General features: G+C 34.1%; 1 protein-coding gene across 1 annotated transcript; it reads left to right on the top strand.

Annotated features, from left to right (window-relative positions):
* The first annotated feature begins 1,089 nt into the window (after positions 1–1,089).
* On the top strand, positions 1,090–4,424 carry LOC118029306 (esterase). Its single transcript, XM_035033166.2, has 5 exons — positions 1,090–1,400; positions 2,263–2,475; positions 2,591–2,760; positions 3,611–3,875; positions 3,955–4,424. Exons 1-5 carry the CDS (start codon positions 1,166–1,168, stop codon positions 4,215–4,217), a joined length of 1,146 nt encoding a protein of 381 aa, XP_034889057.1. The 5' UTR covers positions 1,090–1,165; the 3' UTR covers positions 4,218–4,424.
* The last annotated feature ends 16,557 nt before the right edge of the window (positions 4,425–20,981 follow it).

Here is a 20,981-nt window from a genome sequence, read left to right as displayed (position 1 = left end):
GCTGCAAGAAAAGAGGGTTGCACTGCAGAGAAGAAGAAAGCTGGATTGCTAGTGCTGTAGAATTTGAAGATGTATGTGGCGGTTGTTCCATTGAAGAAGGGAGGCTGGGAGAAAAGTAGGTTTAATTTATTTTAGGGTTTTGTGGCTCTGATATCAAGTTGAGAATAATGAAATGTGTTAGGTTGTGCCTTAGCCAACCTTCCTATTTATATAGAGGCAAGAGAACACTGCAGTAACTGTAATGATTACAACATCTTATATTACTTTCCTATTCTGATAGATACATGAGTAACTGTAATGATTACAACATCCTATATTAATTTCCTATTATATAATATTCAGTAACCTTAAAAATTTTAATTCATGAAAATTATTGGTCAACACCCAGGTATAAATGTTGGACTTATAGGTAGACTAATATAAATACTAGGAGTTGACTAGAAAAATTTCAGAATTATTTTTAGATATTCACTAATTTTAATTAAAAGTATTTTTCACTACAATATATGAATTGTGGAAAACTCTTTCGCCTTCTAGGATAAATGAACCCTATTATGACATCTATATGGACCCTTTATATATGAATTTATTTGGTTAAATGAACTCAATATTAATTCAAAACATCAGATTTATTCATAATTATCTCGATCCATAGATTGACCATTGATTAAAAACCCATTAAAACCTTTAAATATATAAAAACCATACAATGCAACCTACCTCATGTTAGGTATGCTAGGATGCTAATATATTTTATAGTCACAACTAGTCATTTACTCTATAATTTTTTATAAAATCAATATATCTGAATCTTCTACTAACCCTGAACCAAATAATTAGATAGCAATTCTTGATGCTGCTCGCTCATATGCAACCTTCTATATAAGATAATTTATTAATTTTAAATTTAATAATCTCATAGTCAACCGTGTTGAGTGAGAGACACGAACGTCGGTGCATGAATTAATCTTCCTACTGCACATGCCGAAACAATGACGCTCGTGTAGAAAATGACCATAAATCTAGGTTTGAAAGGTCTTACATGACTGCGAAATGTTGGTATAAATAAACCATAGATATAACATTGCTGCATAAATTAATCTTCCCCTCTCTACCTGCTCTCATCTCAAAATTGCTTGCGGAGTTCTCTACGAGTAGCTTATCCATGACAAATATCTCTTCTTTTTGCCTTGTTTTTTCCACTTTGCTTACCATCTTTAACCCGATATCTGCTTTGAAGAGTTGTGAGTTCCCAGCTATCTTTAACTTTGGTGACTCAAATTCGGATACAGGAGGATTCGTTGCTTCCTTCCCTCCTCTTAATTCTCCCTATGGAGAAACTTACTTTCGAATGCCGGCGGGGAGGTTCTCCGATGGAAGGCTGATTATAGATTTCGTCGGTAAGTTTCGAACCTTTAGTTCCAGCTTGGAATAAATTAGTATCATTGCCTAATTTATTAGTGGCTATGAACCGACTCTGACAAATCTTGTGAGATGATAGAACCGACTCTGACAAATAGATAGGTCTCTGAATAAGACATAGCAAGCGATCAGCCTCTCTTCTAAGAAACCTTTTACGTCTGTAAGGGACAAGGAGGTGGGACGAGCTTTTTTCTTTTCTTTTAAATTTTGATTTTTTTATTATTATTAAAAATTATTTTTTATATATTATGATATTAATATATTTTTAAATAAAAAAATATTTTATATCAGAATTAGTATCACAATTCCAAATAATCTGATAACTTTGCAACCCCGGTATAACATGTGTTGTTTGTTGATATGTATTGAAGACTTTGGTGGAGTTTAGTTGACTCGTAATTATTATTATTTCTTTGAGAGTTTAATTATTAAAAATTTATGAGAATTCACTGTATCACTTACACTTATTTTTCGTGGGTAGTCCCAACTGCCATTTACAAAAGACTATAATTTGAGACTTGCAAGAGTAATATTCATTTATTTTCATCTTCTTCTTTTTTTTCTGGAGTTGTTAACAAAAATGTAAAAAAATCATTTTAATTTAAAATTTTAAGTTATTAGATGATTATTCAAGATATAAATATGTTGAAACTCACCACTATCTTGTATTTAATTTTATTAAATAAATAAAAAATAATGAGATTTTAACTTGTAATTATTTGCTAAATAATATTTTGATATTATATTAAAGAATTATTTTAATCTAAAAGTGTCCAAAATTTAATTTAGAAAAATAATGTTTTACTGACAATTGAATCTATATATATTGTGATGTATCAGCAAAGAGTTTGAATCTCTCATTTCTTAGTGCTTACCTCGACTCTCTGGGGACCAACTTCACTGTCGGAGCAAATTTTGCCACAGCATCATCCACCATTACATTGCCAGCTAGGATTATACCGGCCAATAATGGATTCAGTCCATTCTACTTTCTAGTGCAATATAATCAATTCGAGCAGTTGAAGGCCAGATCACAATTGATTAGGAAACAAGGTAAGCATTAATTAATTAATTAATCTTCTTATCTGGAATTTTGATCTTCAACTAATTAAGATATAATTGGCAATAAATTGAATTTCTCGTTAAGCCATGATCTATTTGTACGTAGGAGGAGTATTTGCACGATTGATGCCCAAGAAGGAATATTTTCAAAAAGCTTTATACACATTCGATATTGGTCAAAATGATCTTGGAGCTGGATTTTTCGGAAATAAGTCTGTTGAGGAAGTGAATGCATCTGTTCCTAACATTGTCAACACATTCTTGACAGATGTTAAGGTAACAAGTTTCTATTACCTTTTCCTCCCCAACATCTGTTATTCTGAATTTTTGTACGTAGAATTCACTTTCAAAGTTTACTTTTCTTAGTAGTAATTTAGTGTATGCTGATATATACCCCTTTTCCAGGTATTTTTATTAAAAATAAACTTGGTTTTGATTTTCTAACAAATAAAGGAATCAGTCTACTTGTTAAATACCAATCGACCGGATGGATTAAATAAATTGGTAAATTGGTTTAAAAAGAGTCATCTGATTAAGCCGGTAGAATATATTTATTGTTTAGATTAAGATTTTTTAATATTTTAATTTCTTATTTGTCTAGAACTTGAAGTCTATAAATAGACTTGTAATCAGACTCATAATTCAATAAATATAAAGAGAAATACACAAGAGAAAATGCTTAATAAGATTGTCTTTTCTCTCATATATTCTTCTTATTCTTAAGTTTTGCTTATTGTTTTGTTGTTCATAAAAACCTACCACATCTATTTTTTTTTTTCAACAAGTGGTATTAGAGTTTTTTTTTATTGTTTAACATGGTCAATATAAACTTTCCATTTCAATGTTATCGTTCAATAAAATACAATTATATATGAAATTCGATGTATTCATGTGAAAGCTTGACTATATTCCTAAGAAGTGTGGGAAACAGTTGAAAAGGTATTTGAGAAGCCTAAAGAAAGGGCAATGTGAACCTCGGCCTAAAAAATGACTGTAAAAAGTGTGAAAAAATTATCAACATGCATTCATAATCATCCACCAATGTTGAGATCACTCTACTTTTGCAATCATTTTATCGCTTAGAAATATTATATATATCTAAAACATCAGAGTTACTTTGATGCAGAGCATATACAATTCGGGAGCAAGATCATTCTGGATTCACAATACAGGACCGATTGGTTGTCTTGGTTATATTTTAGCCAATTTTCCTTCTGCTGAAAAAGACAGCGTTGGTTGCGCAAAGTCTTACAATGAAGTAGCTCAATACTTTAATTATGAGTTGAAAGAGACCGTACTTCACCTCAGGAGGGTTTTTCCTTCAGCAGCATTCACATACGTAGATGTCTATTCTGTGAAGTATTCTTTATTCAGCGAACCCAAAAAACATGGTATGTAAAACCCTATATTTTACTCTTATTTATTTTTAAAAATTGTTCATATTTAATGTGGTTTCGTTTCATATTGTAGGATTTGAGCTTCCACTTGTAGCATGTTGTGGCTCTGGAGGCATGTATAACTACAATAGCAGTGCTGGATGTGGAGCAACAATTACTGTAAATGGCACCCAGATAACCGTGGGCTCATGTGATGATCCCTCGGTGCGAGTCGTTTGGGATGGAATTCATTACACCGATGCCGCCAACAAATTTGTTTTCGAGCAAATATCTACTGGAGCCTTTTCTGATCCTCCTATTCCTTTGAAGATGGCATGTCACAGGACTGTGGGTTAATCCGTTAATATATAGGTATAAATCTATAGTTCATTATCATATAATCTAGGTGATAAATCTCAATAAGGGAGGAATTATACAATATGCTATGAATTGTACTATTCTCTCTCATAAAAATAAGAGATTTATGAATTATTTTCTTGGTACATTTGTGTTCTTGGAAGAGGATGGAATACAACTCCTGACAAATTTAATAATTTCTCTTCATTAAGTGTTTACATCAGGTAGGCATCCAGGCTTTTTTTTTTTTTTTAGTTTAACGTGAGTGTCTGGACCAGCTTACGCACACCTCGACTAATCCCACGGGCCCTGAAGTTAACGACCATATAAGCTTCCAGTGACCATCATATGAGCAACCTAGGGCTTGAACCTGAGACCACAAAGGAAGCAAACCTCTTGGTCCCAAGCTTTTACCACTGGACCACCACCTAAATGGTTGGCATCCAGGCTTTCTTTCTTTTTTTTTTGGTAACCCGGGGTGTCCGGGCCAGCTTGCGTGCACCACAACTAATCCCCGGGCTCACTGAACATCCTGTAAGCCCAGTGAGCATGTAAGGCACCGCGGGAGTGACAGGCATACACAAGTGGGGCTTGAACCCTGGTGTGGAGGAAGGGAACAAGTCCCTTCAACCACCAGGCTTTCTTGATTGGCCTGATGGTGTATTAAGGGACACTATCATAGTACTTATCAACAATTGATTACAAGAATATGTGACACGTATATGTATTATAAGCAAATTGAATTAGTACGATATCTAGTTTATCAGCAATACTATGATTGTCCATGCATTGATTTCTCATTTGGTTTTTCGGTGTTTAGAAGTGTAGTAGAGATTACTTTTCAAAGTGTTTTTCGTTTAAAAATATATCAAAATAATATATTTTTTATTTTTTAAAATTATTTTTAATATCAGCACATCAAAACAATTTAAAAACATTAAAAAAAAATAATAATTTGAAGTAAAAAAAAATATAAAAAAAATTCAAAAATACTTTTAAACACAAAAATAAACAATTACTTCACAAACAATATCCAGTGGTATATGTTGTTGTGATTATTTATGTGAAGTTAGTCATTTTAATTTAAGAGGATTGTATTCTTAGCATGGTCCCTTAAATCTTGAGGAGTGGCTAAATTAACCTTTCTTCTTTATATTTTTTAGGGATGACAATCTTAGCACACTTTTAATTAGTAATCACATGTTTATGAGCTTAGCATAAAGGTTTTTATTTTTATTTTAAAAAGGACTGCAAGTTTGTGAAAACAAAACTTTACAAAGAAAGGCTGTGGTAGTTCTAAGAGTTTGAAGGTATATTTTTTTAACCTAAAAGTAGAGTCCATATAAGCCTATTTGATTTGATTTTAATTGTCATTTTATTTGTGTTTATGTTTACAAGTATGAACATATGTTTGAACTGTATGAAAAGTAGACGGATGCTTGTTCTTTTTTTTTTTGTTATAGTTTTTTATTCTATGATTTGATGTTGTAGTTAAGTTAGTTTTTGATGCAATAATTTTTTTGTTGTCTTAGTTTTGTTAATCCATTTATAAGCCAAGTTATTAATCCTAGGTTTACAAGGTTTTGGTCATAACCAAAATATGTTTTGAAAATAATTTTTGAATTCAAATTGCATGGATAAGGTTGCTATTTTTATTTGCTAGTAATGGGATTTCATGAATGTTATCCATGATTTGTTGTTTTTTGTTTTGATTCAAATATATATGAATATGACAATGTGGTTTGTGTGAATAGAAAATATTTGATTTCGAGGCTTGGTATGTATTTCAAGGTTTAGTAGTAGGCTTATCAATTTCTAAGCAAAATCTAGGTTAGTGCTCTTCATGTTCTTCCTAAGAACATTACTTTACCTACGAGTTTTTGACCTGTTTTATTTCATTTCTTTGCATTTTCACAATTGTATGACATTATTCAAAAATAATATAAAAATGTGTTTTATTTGGTGTACATGCGGCCAAGTCTCTTAAAAAAATATTAAAATTTGAAATATATGATGAGTTTTAGCATTTTTTTTTATATGTACAAAAATATCTTTGCATGCATTTTTGGATTTAATAATTAGTTTATTAAATCCATGAGAACTTGACCAGTATATCAATAACCCTAGAAATTTTAATTCATGAAAATTATTGGTCAACACCCTAGTATAAATGTTGGACTTATAGGTAGACTGATATTTAAATACTAGGAGTTGACTAGAAAAATTTCAGAATTATTTTTAGATATTCATTAATTTTAATTGTAAGTATTTTTCACCACAATATATAAATTGTGGAAAACTCTTTCGCCTTCCAGGATAGATGAACCCTACTAGGGCACCTATATGGACCCTTTATATAAGAATTTATCTGGTCATATGAGCTCATTAGTGTTAAAGTAAATTAAGATCAAACACAAAAAGAAGGCTAGAATTTTGAATAATCTGTATATTATGAGTGCATAGTCTTAACTTAAATACAAATAAAGTATAGATAGGTTAAAATAAAAGTACTATTATACCCTTGATAAATAAGACTACATAAATATTATTTAACATCTCCCCTCAAACTCATGATGCGACAGCTATAAGCATCGAGAGTTTGCCAACCAGAAAATGAAAATGAGAGATGGAATGCGCCTTAGTAAAGAAATCTACAATCTGCAAGGAAGAAGGAACAAAAGGCAAAGTAATGGTTCCATGCTTGAGATGATGACGAGTAAGATGACAATCAATCTTAATGTGCTTAGTTCGCTCATGAAAAACCAAGCTGTGAGCAATCTGAATAGAACTCTGGTTGTCACAATACATAGGAGTAGGATGAGAAAAGGAAACTCCCATATCAGTAAGTAACCAACGTAATCAAACAATCTCTTTGGTAGTAGATGCCATGGCATGATATTATGCTTCGGTGGATGATTGAGAAACAATAGATTGTTTCTTGCTCTTTCAAGAAATAAGAGAATCACCTAAAAAGTTACAGAACCCGATAACAAACTTGCGATCTGTGTGATCACTACCATGATCAACATCAGAGTATGCACGCAACTTCAAGGAAGAGGTGGGTGAAAGTAAAAGACTCTAAAAAACTATACCCTGAAGATATCGCAAAATACGAAGAACAACTGCCTAGTGAACAGTAGTAGGAGAAGTAACAAATTAACTAACAGCATGAACATCATATGCAATATCTAGATGAGTAATGGTGAGTTATACCAAACTCTCAACAATAGTGCGGTATAAAGTAGGATCTATCTAAGGTAACCCATCAGAAGAAGAGTACCTTACATTAACCTCAATAAGAGTATCTACAGTCTTATTATCAGTAAGTCTAGCCCGCTCAAGAATATCTGCAACATATTTTGACTGAGAAAAAAGGTAACCTCTAGATGAGTATGCTACCTCAATACCCAGAAAATATTGAAGATAACCCAAATCCTTCATTCCAAATCGTCTAGCCAACTCTTTCCTCAAAACTGAAATATCATCAATGTCATCACTAGTAATAATCATGTCATCAACATATAAAGACAAAATGATACAACCTGCATCAGTGCACTTAATAAAAAGAGCAGAATCATAATTGCTAGAAATAAAGCCAAGAGACAAGATCACAATAGAGAATTTATTAAACCAAGCACGAGGTGCTTGTTTGAGACAATATAATGCTTTCTTAAACTTACAAACATATCCAGAGTCATGTGAAATACCAGGAGGGGGTGCCATATAAACTTCTTCTTGAATATCTCCATTCAAGAAGGCATTTTTAACATCAAGCTAAGAAATATGCCATTAATGAATCGAAGCTACGATAATAAGAGTACAAATAGTAGTCATTTTTTCAACCAGGGCAAATGTCTTCTCATAGTCCATACCATACTATTGAGAGTATCCTTTTGCAACCAGCCCAGCTTTGTATCGCTCAATAGACCCATCAGAATTAGTCTTGATCTTATGCACCCAACGACAACCAACAACACTCTTACCAGGAGGTAGAGGAACCAGATCCCAAGTATTTGTCTTATGCAAAGCAGAAAGTTCATCATTCATAGTTTGCTGCCAAAGTGAATTAAGAATTGCCTTTTTATAAGAAGAGGGCTCAAAGAGACAATGAATAGAAGCTAAAAATGAAGTAAATGATGAAGAATAACAAGCATAAGCAAAATCTAGTAGTTTTATGGACTTACGAATACAAATGGAATGGCGTGGAGGTAGATCCACAATCTCAGATGAAGCTTGAGGGGTTGTAGATGAGAATGGAGCTTCAGGTGTGCAAGAGAGTAAAGTACCAGTACCTACAGAGTTATGAGTACAAATTGATCAAACATGGGGAGATGTATCATTACCAGAATCCTCAGAAAAGGAATGTATACGAATAAGATCAGATTTAGTTAGGCTATGAGTATTGGATGGAATAGAAAAGAAAGGTATATGCTCAAGGAAGACAATATGACGAGACATATAAAGTTTATGTGTTATTGGATCAAAACAACGATAACCTTTTTTACCTTCACCATAACCCAAAAAGACACAAATAGCAGATCAAAAGGATAGCTTACTTTGCTCTACATGAGGATGAAGAACGAACAAGTACAACCAAAGACTCTAAATGAGGAATAATTAGTGACATACCCATTTAAGTTTTTAAAAGGAGAAAGAATCGAACTATGAGAAGATGGAATTGTATTAATCAAACTTATAGCAGTAAGAATAACTTCTCCCCAAACTCACTAGGAACAAAAGCAGACAACAAGAGAGAACGAGCAGTTTCGACAATATGTTTATGTTTTCTTTCAGCAACACCATTTTGCTCAAGAGTATCTGTACATGAAGTTTGGTGGATGGTTCCATCTAAAACAAGCAATTGGCATAATTTATTAGAGGTGTATTCCCCATCCAAATCACACCTAAAGCATTTGATCACAGCAAAATGTTGAGTTTTGATAAGAGCTCAAAAAGTTGCATATATATCAAAGAATTCAAAATGATGTTTCATTAAATAAACCCAACAATGAGTATGATCATCAATAAAAGAGATATAATATCAAGACCATCCTTTTATGGCAACAGGAGAAAGTCCCCATACATCAGAATGAATCAAATCAAATGGTGAAGAAGAAATAGAAATACTTCAATTAAAAGGTGTTGCACGTCCCCCGCGCGGCATCCGATGATGATTTTTCATCTATTTTGCTTGATTGGTTCTTTGGAGTCGCCACCTAGTATTTTTTTCACTAAGAACCTTAACTAGTGTTTCAAAGATTCTAAGGCAAGGGACTGGTTGCATAAAGGGAAGGTATTAGCATCCCTAGTACGCCCTACCTAAGGTAAGTTGCTCAATTCAAAACAAATCTAAACACATAATATACCATTCATAAATTACAAAATAGACCCCTAAATATTCTGGAATTGCAGAGGAACACTTTTGGGAATGCAGAAACAGTGGCGGCGCGTCTACTCCATGCGCCACTAGAAAAAAAACTACAAAGGAGATCTGTAATGGCTTCCTTTTCTCTTCATTTCCCTCGCCGATGGTGAAGATCACTGTCACCTGTAACAAAGTAAAACGCACTGATTAGTACTTAAAAGTGCATGTTTATCAAGGTTTTATATCATCATTTTGCACTTGAAGTATCAATAACTTCTTAATTAAAGCATGTTTTATATAACAAGTTTGATACTATAAGATACCTTAATTTATGGTAAATGCTCATCTTAAATGCAGGCATATCACATAAATAAAAGGATTGATTGATGAGTTTAAGTAATGAAAGTGAAAGGACAAAGAGATGGCCAAACTTAGAAAAGAGATGCCGGTGCAGTCCAAACCGGAACATTGCTCGGTAATTGGATCATATCTGGAGCTCTAGATCTCGGATTTAGGTCCATTTTATATGGATGGAAAGGTAAGACAAAGGCCTACAACTTTCATGGGAGCCCAAGATTTAAAAAGGCCGTTTTGAAGTCCAAACTGAAGGAACAACGAAGAAGTCCGAAGCTGTCCTGCAGCCCAGACACTATTTAGTGTTCAACCCATATCTTGAGTTCTAGAAGTCCAAATGACCTCATTTTTTTTTTGTTGGAAACCTGAGACAATTTCCTAGAACATTCCTGAGGATTCTGGGCAAATTATGATGTTAGCAATGACGTCTTGTTCAGACAAGAAGATAAAGATTGTCACCAAGTCAAGATGTGGCCACCCACTCATCAATTAATTAACAAATCAATAGTTCCAAATTTTGGCCTATAAAAGGAGGCACTTACCATGTATTGAGGCATCTTGGTTTCCAGATCAAGATCATGCTCTTGCTTTCTCTCTTTGTATTGCTTATGTTTTGCTTTCATTAATATCAAGTTTATGCACTTAATTTCCTTTCCTTTACTTAGTTAACTTCTTTCTCATTTATGTTCTTATCTTGTTCATCTATGTTTCTTTCTTTCATTATGTTTAGCTAAGTTAATTATGTCAAGGTGAAAAGGGTACACTAATGGTGTAAGAATAAGTATAATATAAACTTAACATGGACCTTAACGTTGGATACTAACATGTATTATATTTGTTATCTTGTTCACTTTTAATACTTTGCTTGTTAAATGGTTAATCTAGATTTATGTTGTATAACACTTGGTACAACAAATACTTGGTACTTCCATAGCCCATACTGTATGGTATAACCGACACCTGAGCTATGAAAGGAACTTGATTTGTTGTTAACATAAGTTATAATCATGAATGCCTCCCAACATTTACAAGTATTAGCTTTATTCGAATAAGATAACTAATGTAATCATGTTAACAATTTATAATCTGATTGGAACCTCCTTTATGTGTGGTTTCCAATTGAGTAATAAGAGTTTATACTATACTTGTTTGAAGTACCATTAGTGGATCCTCTAACCTTGACATTTATTTTTATCGTTGTTTAATCCTTACATTAATCTTTCAACTCAAAGTTCTTATTAATTTCTTCCTTCTCTTCTTTATTATTGTTGTTGTTGTTGTTGTTGTTGTTGTTGTTGTTGTTATTATATGTTCATAAACACAGTATATAGGCTGGAAACCTGTGACCTGATCTTTTAGATCATTCTCAGGTATAACAACACCACGTACTGAGTATTATTATTATTATTACTATTACTAGTACTACTATTGTTATTATTATCGTTATTATTGTTATTGTTGTGTTGTTATTAATAATTTATACAATTAACCTCTCTGTGGTTCGATCCCGGTCTTGCCGGGTTATTTATTACTTCGACACTCCTGCACTTGGGAGAAGACATCAAGCTTTTGGTCGTGTCAAGTTTTTGGCGCCGTTGCCGGGGAGGTAAATTCTTGTATAAATTATAATTTTTAATTTATTTTCTCTTTTCACTTTTCATTCTATCTAACTTTTGTTTTCTTTGTTTTATTTTGTTTCTTTTTCTTTTCTTTTCTTTTCTTCCTTTTATTCTCTTCTTTCACGTGCATGAGAGTTTGGTCACGTACATTAAGTGGTGGACTTTGTAGGGTATCCTCATCATTTTCAGAAAATATGGCCGAAGAAGATAATCAATCGCTTCATAATGAGAATAACCGTATGAGAACACTTAGAGACCACATGAATCCCACAAGAACAAGTGCACCCTCATGCATAGTTTTCCCTCCTGATGCATCTCATTTTAATTTTAAGCCAGGCAATATTCAACTTTTACCTTCTTTTCACGGTTTAGACCTAGAAAATCCATACTTGCATTTAAGGGAACTTGAGGAGGTCTGTAATACCTATAATGACTCAAATTGTAGCATGAACACCATTCGATTAAAGCTTTTTTCTTTTTCATTAAAAGATAAAGCTAAAACATGGCTATAAAATTTGAGACCAGGATCCATTCGTGCTTGGGATGAAATGCAACAATAATTTTTAAAGAAGTTTTTTCCATCTCACAGAACAAACTCTTTCAAAAAACAAATTATCACTTTCACTCAAAAACCAGGAGAAACATTTTACCAATGTTGGGATAAGTATCGAGATTTGCTTAATACTTGCCCTCATCATGGTTTTGAAACATGGAGATTGGTTTCACATTTTTATGAAGGTTTAACACCTAGAGATAGGCAAATGATTGAATTGATGTGCAATGGAACCTTCGAAGATAAAGACCCTAATGAAGCAATGGAGTACCTAGACTTGCTAGCCGAAAATGCTCAAAATTGGGACACCACAGGTACTTATGAGGCACCAAGTAAAACTCAACCTCATACATCTAGTGGAGGTATGCACAACCTTAGGGAAGATCATGACCTCCAAGCCAAGTTTGCATCTTTAGCTAGAAAAGTCGAAGCACTTGAATTGAAAAAAAGTGGCCAATTCAAATCTATTCAAAACATTGTGTGTCAAATCTGTGAAACCAATGAACATTCAACAAATGATTGTCCAACTTTGCCTTCTTTTAAGGAATGCCTCCATGAACAAGCCCATGCTTTAAACAGTTTCCAAAGACCCAACCATAACCCATACTCCCAAACGTATAACCCTGGTTGGAGAAATCACCCAAATTTCAGTTGGAAGAGTGATAGCAACAATGCACAAACTTCACAACCACCGTTTCAAACACACCATAATTTTCAAAATTCTCATGGATATGCACCTCCTTATGCTCCACCTCCTAGAAGAAATTTTAAGGAAACATTGCATGCATTCATTGAAAAGCAGGAGACAATCAACACTCAACTTGCTCAAAGCATGACAGATTTTAAAGATGCTCTTGCAAAATTAACATCTGCTCTCAGTTTCCAAGAGAAAGGTAAGTTTCCATCTCAACCACAGCAAAATCCAAAAGGGCAATACAATGCAAATGCGAGTAGTTCTGGAAGCCAACACATGGATCAAGTCAAATCAATCATCACTCTTCGTAGTGGTAAGGTTATTGAAAAACCCATTCTTGAACCTTGTGAGAAAGATGATAAGTCTATCTCTGAGGGTAAGGAATGGGTTGAACCTGAACATTGCAAAGAGAAGGTTGATTCCCCGCCAGCACTTCCATTTCCTCATGCCATGACCAAACAAAGGAAAGTCAATCACAACTCTGAAATCTTTGAAACTTTCAAACAGGTAAGGATCAATATACCTTTGTTGGATGCTATTAACAAGTTCCTTCCTATGCTAAATTTTTGAAAGATATATGCACTGTGAAGAGAAAACTGAATGTGAAAAAGAAAGCCTTTTTAGCCGAACAAGTAAGTGTTATTCTTCAAAACAATAATGCTTTGAAATATAAAGACCCTGGTTGTCCTACAATTTCTTGCTTTATTGGAGAACATAAAATTGAAAAAGCCTTACTTGATCTTGGAGCTAATGTGAATTTACTTCCATATTCAGTCTTTCAAAGTCTCAATCTAGGTGAGTTAAAACCAACCTCTGTAACTCTTTTACTTGCCGATAGATCTGTAAAAGTGCCTAGAGGAATAGTTGAGGATGTGTTAGTACAAGTTGATAAATTCATTTACCCTTTTACTTGCCGATAGATCTGTAAAAGTGCCTAGAGGAATAGTTGAGGAATAGATTTTGTTGTCTTGGATACACAACTTGTTGAAGCATGTAATTCAATTCCTGTCATTTTAGGACGTCCATTTCTTGCCACTTCTAATGCATTGATTAATTGTAGGAATGGACTGATGAAGCTATCATTTGGAAACATGACATTGGAGATGAATATTTTCAACATTTACAAGCAACCTGGAGATGATAATGATTTACAGAAAGTGGAATTTATTGAAAAATTAGTTCATGATCAATTTCAAACCACTTCTAGTGCAACTGAGATTGATGAATCTGATGATTTGCAAATGGTCTACTTTCAGGAATCAAAGGCATGCAATTGGAGACCACAAATTAAAGAATTGCCACCACGATCAATTGAGCCCATACCTTCAAGTGTTCAACCACCAAAACCTGAATTGAAGCCGTTACCATTTAATCTCAAATACTCATATTTAGGAGAAAATGAAACTTTTCCGGTAATAATGTCTTCCAAACTTAATGCACATCAAGAAGGTAAGTTATTACAGACTCTGAAAATGCATAAAAATGCATTAGGATGGACCATAACTGACATAAAAGGAATTAGCCCTTTGATTTGCACACACAGGATTTATTTGGAGGAAAATGCTAAACCCTCTAGAGAAATGCAACGAAGGCTTAATCCTAATATGAAAGAGTAGTGAAAAATGAAGTCATTAAGTTTCTAGATAATGGAATCATTTATCCTATTTCTGACAGCAAATGGGTAAGTTCTACACAAGTTGTACCCAAAAAGTCTGGAGTCACTGTGATAACAAATGAGAAAAATGAGTTAATTCCAACTAGGATTATTACTGGTTGGCGCATGTGCATTGACTATAGGAAACTTAATTCAATGACTAGAAAAGATCATTTCCCTTTACCTTTCATGGACCAAATCCTAGAAAGAGTTGCAGGTCATGAATTTTACTGTTTCCTAGATGGTTATTCAGGTTACAATCAAATTGAAATTACATTGGAAGATCAAGAGAAGACTTCTTTCACATGTCCATTTGGTACTTTTGCATATCGAAGGATGCCTTTTGGATTATGTAATGCACCAGCCACGTTTCAAAGATGCATGCTTAGCATATTCAGTGATATGGTTGAACGTTTTCTTGAAATTTTTATGGATGATTTTTCTGTTTTTGGTGATTCATTTGATGATTGTTTGACTAACTTAGAAAAGGTTTTGAGCAGGTGTGAAGAAAAGAATCTTGTACTGAATTGGGAAAAATATCACTTTATGGTAACAAACGACATTGTACTTGGTCACATTGTTTCATCGAAAGGAATTGAGGTTGACAAATCTAAAATCGAGTTAATTACCAACTTACCAACACCAAAATCTGTTAAAGATGTTAGATCATTCTTAGGACATGCTGGTTTTTACAGAAGGTTCATCAAATATTTTAGTGTAATATCTAAGCCCTTGAGTAACCTTCTAACAAAGGATAATATTTTTGAATGGACTGAACATTGTGAAGAAGCCTTTGTTAAACTTAAAAACTTGCTTACTTCTGCTCCTATCATTGAACCTCTTGATTGGTCATTACCTTTTGAAATAATATGTGACGCTAGTGATTATGTCGTGGGTGCTGTCTTGGGACAAAGAAAAGATAAGAAACCTTATGTGATTTACTATGCAAGTAAAACTTTAAAGAGTGCTCAAATGAATTACACCACCACTGAAAAAGAATTACTTGCAGTAGTATTTGCTTGTGATAAATTCAGATCTTATCTTGTTGGCTCACCTGTTGTTGTTTTTAGTGATCATGCAACATTGAAATATCTTCTTTCTAAGAAAGATTATAAGGCTAGATTGGTGCGATGGATTTTGTTACTTCAAGAATTTGATATCACAATCAAAGACAAGAAAGGCACCGAAAATGTTGTTGCAGATCATTTGTCAAGATTGACAACAAATTTGAAATCTGACATCAAACCAATTGATGACTACTTTCCCGATGAATCTTTATTTTCCGTTTCTATGATGCCTTGGTTTGCTAATATTGTTAATTTTCTTGTTTCAGGACAATTGCCAGCTCATTGGAGTACCTAAGACAAAAGAAAGTTCTTGAATGAAGTGAAGAACTTTTATTGGGATGACCCTTATTTATTCAAATATTGTCCTGATCAAATATTTCAAAGATGCATTCCTGACAATGAGGTGTGAAAGATTGAGGTTGTTAATGAACCATGGAATTCCTGAAGATATTTGTTGGCTGATTGAAGCAAAGGTCCGATTATCAGGTGAGTCCTCCAATTCTTTCATTTCACACATGCCTGGAACAGGTAAAAGCACTTTTGCAAAGAAACGTCGTGCAAAACGACTGAAAGTCTGTCACAGATGTGCCAGATGGACTTGTAATGCGACATGTCGTTCTTTAGGAATGGTATCTGTAAACCGTGAAGATAAAATACAATTCATTAAGGATGGCCTGAGTAAGGGGTCTTTAGATAATCTTTTGTTGACCCTTGAGACGCATCCTAGTGGAGATGTGCATCGTGTAATTCATGATTTATGGCCACAATTCCATAAAGAACATGATCAACTTAGTCTTGGGAATCTGACTAAAAAAGACCATGCTTGCCAGTTTTTAAGAAAACTGGATGGGAAGCCTATCCCCGACCCATAGAGGGCGTTTAAGCCGTTCTTGGACGTAAAACCAAGGGAAGATGTGAGCCACAATCACAACTACCTGTACATACATGCTTTGTCAAAATAAATAAATAAATAAAGAGAATGTGAGACTACAGCTGGCCTACATATAGGTGGTATGATTGCATTTTCACTTTTTCATCTATAAATTCTTCTCTTCCTTCCCTTCATTTCTACTCATCCCATACATTCATCAAATATAGAAGTGTGTAGAAATGGCAGGTTCCTCAAGTCATCACATAAGAAATATTTGTGTTTTTGGTGGATCCAGCCCTGGGAAAGAAAAAGAGTTTTAGAATCAGCAAATCATCTTGGTCGGGTACTAGCTGAGAGAAATATTCATTTAGTGTATGGGGGAGGCAGCCTTGGGTTAATGGGAGGTGTGTCAATGGCTGCATTTTTAGGAGGCAGTCAAGTTTTGGGGGTTGTCCCCAAAGCTTTAGCAAATGGAGACATCATTGGAAAAACAATTGGAGATGAATTACAGGTCCTAACAATGTCTGATCGACTGAATTCCATGTTTAGCCATGTTGATGCCTTCATTGCCTTACCAGGTGGTCTAGGCACATTGGAAGAGATCTTTCATATTTCATCTTGGGCCCAACTGCACATTCACCATAAACCTATAGGTTTGTTAAATGTTAATGGTTTTTATGATAAGTTGTTGTCTTTCCTTGATCAAGCTGTGGAACAGGAATTTCTAACATCTTCAGCACGACAAATCATAATCTCTGCTGCTACTGCTGAACAATTGATTGACCAACTACAATCTTTCATCCCTGTCATTGATCCTTGCATGAGTCGCCTAGATTGGTCAGCTAAGGAAAGCCGTAAAAAGCTTAGATTAGATTTGAGCCTTCATCTGTGAAACCTTGTGTCTTTTGGTTTTATTAATAGCATATTATTTTGTTTTGTTACTTCTTATATTTGTTTAAGTGTGTTTCAGGTTTGTCATTGTTCGCTGTTTCAGGTGATGTCTTCTATACTCTATCTTTCTACCTTAGGACATTGAGGACAATGTCTCATTTTGGTTGGGGGGACAGGGTAGTAGTTTTTTTTTAAAAAAAAAAAACTAACCAACTAACTGTTTTTGTTTTTTAAAAATCATTTGGCAAAACTGTTATTACTAGGATGGCAGAGTAAAGAGGAATTATTCTTGAGACGCACTATTCATAACAAGGCCTATTAGAATACTTCTTGAAATATTTAGGTTTACAAACTCTCGCATTGTTATCACTTCATTCTGCTCCTATACTCATTTAACAAGTATTATTAAACCTACATTTTCACACACACTTTAACATATGATTTTGGGTTGCACATTGGATTATTACATTATTTATGTTCTTTTGTTGAAGGTAACAACTAAGGGTAAGGGATAGTATATAATTTGCAAAAAAAAAAATTAAAAAAAATGATGATAATAAAAACATAGATAAGTTTGGTTTTGTAGCCTCCCTAACCTAAGCAATTAAGCCCGAAGGGGTGTTTTAACACCTAATACCCTAAAGTCAACTGACTTGGGAGCTATTGGCCTAAAGCTTGTTACATGGGTTAAGGAGAAAAGCTTAAGGGAATCAAACATTGCACTATCTATGTATCAGTATCTGCAACCCGAGTTGTTAAGCTCGTAGGGGTGTCTCAACACCTAATGCCCTAAGACCAACTGGTTTGGGAGTCATTAGCCTAAAACTCGTTACATGGGTTAAAGATACATTGTGTTTTAAGTTGTATGTGTATATAAATAAATAAATAAATAAAAGAGAATAAAAAAAAAGTAATAATAATAATAATCCCAACCCAAGGAAGTTCACCTTAAACATTTGAACATAATATTGTTTTCTTCCAACAAAAGCCCCATCATCTATGTTTTCATATATTGAGCACATAAAAAGAAGGTTTATTAATATCTTGTTTAAGAAGTATGAAGCAGTAATATAAATTTAATGAGAGTTTGTTTATTTGGATAGATTAATAGAAGTTGAATGATGAATGCCTTGCTTTGTGATACTTGCAAATTGTTTCTCTATTTTAACACTTTAGATTACTAGGGACTAGTAATAAGCTGGTTGGGGGATGTGATTAGTACTTAAAAGTGCATGTTTATCAAGGTTTTATATCATCATTTTGCACTTGAAGTATCAATAACTTCTTAACTAAAGCATGTTTTATATAACAAGTTTGATACTATAAGATACCTTAATTTATGGTAAATGCTTATCTTAAATGCAGGCCTATCACATAAATAAAAGGATTGATTGATGAGTTTAAGTATTGAAAGTGAAAGGACAAAGAGATGGCCAAACTTAGAAAAGAGATGCCGGTGCAGTCCAAACCGGAACATTGCTCGGTAATTGGATCATATCTGGAGCTCTAGATCTCGGATTTAGGTTCATTTTATATGGATGGAAAGGTAAGACAAAGGCCTACAACTTTCATGCAGAGCCCAAGATTTAAAAAGGCCGTTTTGAAGTCCAAACTGAAGGAACAACGAAGAAGTCCGAAGCTGTCCTGCAGCCCAGACACTATTTAGTGTTCAGCCCATATCTTGAGTTCTAGAAGTCCAAATGACCTCATCTATTTTTTGTTGGAAACCTGAGACAATTTCCTAGAACATTCCTAAGGATTCTGGGCAAATTATGATGTTAGCAATGACATCTTGTTCAGACAAGAAGATAAAGATTGTCACCAAGTCAAGATGTGGCCACCCACTCATCAATTAATTAACAAATCAATAGTTTCAAATTTTGGCCTATAAAAGGAGGCACTTACCATGTATTGAGGCATCTTGGTTTCCAGATCAAGATCATGCTCTTGCTTTCTCTCTTTGTATTGCTTATGTTTTGCTTTCATTAATATCAAGTTTATGCACTTAATTTCCTTTCCTTTACTTAGTTAACTTCTTTCTCATTTATGTTCTTATCTTGTTCATCTATGTTTCTTTCTTTCATTATGTTTAGCTAAGTTAATTATGTCAAGGTGAAAAGGGTACACTAATGGTGTAAGAATAAGTATAATATAAACTTAACATGGACCTTAACGTTGGATACTAACATGTATTATATTTGTTATCTTGTTCACTTTTAATACTTTGCTTGTTAAATGGTTAATCTAGATTTATGTTGTATAACACTTGGTACAACAAATACTTGGTACTTCCATAGCCCATACTGTATGGTATAACCGACACCTGAGCTATGAAAGGAACTTGATTTGTTGTTAACATAAGTTATAATCATGAATGCCTCCCAACATTTACAAGTATTAGCTTTATTCGAATAAGATAACTAATGTAATCATGTTAACAATTTATAATCTGATTGGAACCTCCTTTATGTGTGGTTTCCAATTGAGTAATAAGAGTTTATACTATACTTGTTTGAAGTACCATTAGTGGATCCTCTAACCTTGACATTTATTTTTATCGTTGTTTAATCCTTACATTAATCTTTCAACTCAAAGTTCTTATTAATTTCTTCATTCTCTTCTTTATTATTATTATTATTGTTGTTGTTGTTGTTATTATTATTATTATTATCTATTCATAAACTCAGTATATAGGCTGGAAACCTGTGACCCGATCTTTTAGATCATTCTCAAGTATAACAACACCACATACTGAGTATTATTATTATTATTACTATTACTAGTACTACTATTGTTATTATTATCGTTATTATTGTTATTGTTGTGTTGTTATTTATAATTTATACAATTAACCTCTCTGTGGTTCGACCCCGGTCTTGCCGGGTTATTTATTACTTCGACACTCCTGCACTTGGGAGAAGACATCAAGCTTTTGGTTGTGTCACGCACAAATAGCAGTTGATTTGAAGTTTTTTTTCTTTGTTTTTTTCTTTCTCTTCTTCACCGTTTTAGATCAGCTTTCCTCTCTACAGATTTGTTCTTTTCTTTTTCTTTCACATTCATCTTTATTTCAAATGGCAGCAAGACTAAGGGGTCGCCGGTGACTAAGCTTCTATTAGGTCTGGCGAGTGCTAAATGAAAAAGGCATTAATGTGGCTGACGATGAAGACCGTGGGCCTGTGGCCGCTGAAGCTGCTATGGTCGGAGCGATCTGGAGAGAAGGAACACTAGAGGTTGGTGTTCATAGTGTGTATGGAGAAGAGCTGGGGACGGCTGAGCCACAGAGAGGGAAGGCTTGGTGATGGTGGGCTATGGGTAAAAGGAGGAAAATCTGGTCTGATTACAAAGGCAGAGGGACGTGGCTCATGGTCGGCGAGTTTGTGGGTGATGCTAACATGGAAAAAGGGGAAAGAGAAAGGGAGGACCTGTTGGTTGGGAGTAGATTGAGGAGCTCTGGTTTGTTTATGGTGAAAGGGATGGGAGATCTCGTGAGGGAGAGCAAGATGTGCTACTGTGGCTTGGAGAGGGAAATGCATAAGGGAGTAGAGGTTAGGAAAGGTCTGTGTAAAATGGGTGGGACGGTGGTCTCTATTTTTTTGTAAAGGAAAGGGGCAACCGGTGTGAAAAAAAAAAAATCAAAGGCTAAGGGTGGGGCTGCAACTTGGTTTCGACTTGGAGAAAATATTAGGTTTAGGT

This window comes from Populus alba, chromosome 5 (assembly GCF_005239225.2).
Source record: "Populus alba chromosome 5, ASM523922v2, whole genome shotgun sequence".
In the NCBI taxonomy this organism is placed as follows: Eukaryota; Viridiplantae; Streptophyta; class Magnoliopsida; order Malpighiales; family Salicaceae; genus Populus; species Populus alba.
Note: the sequence above shows the minus strand (reverse complement) of the source record. Positions and strands in the feature narration are given on the sequence as shown.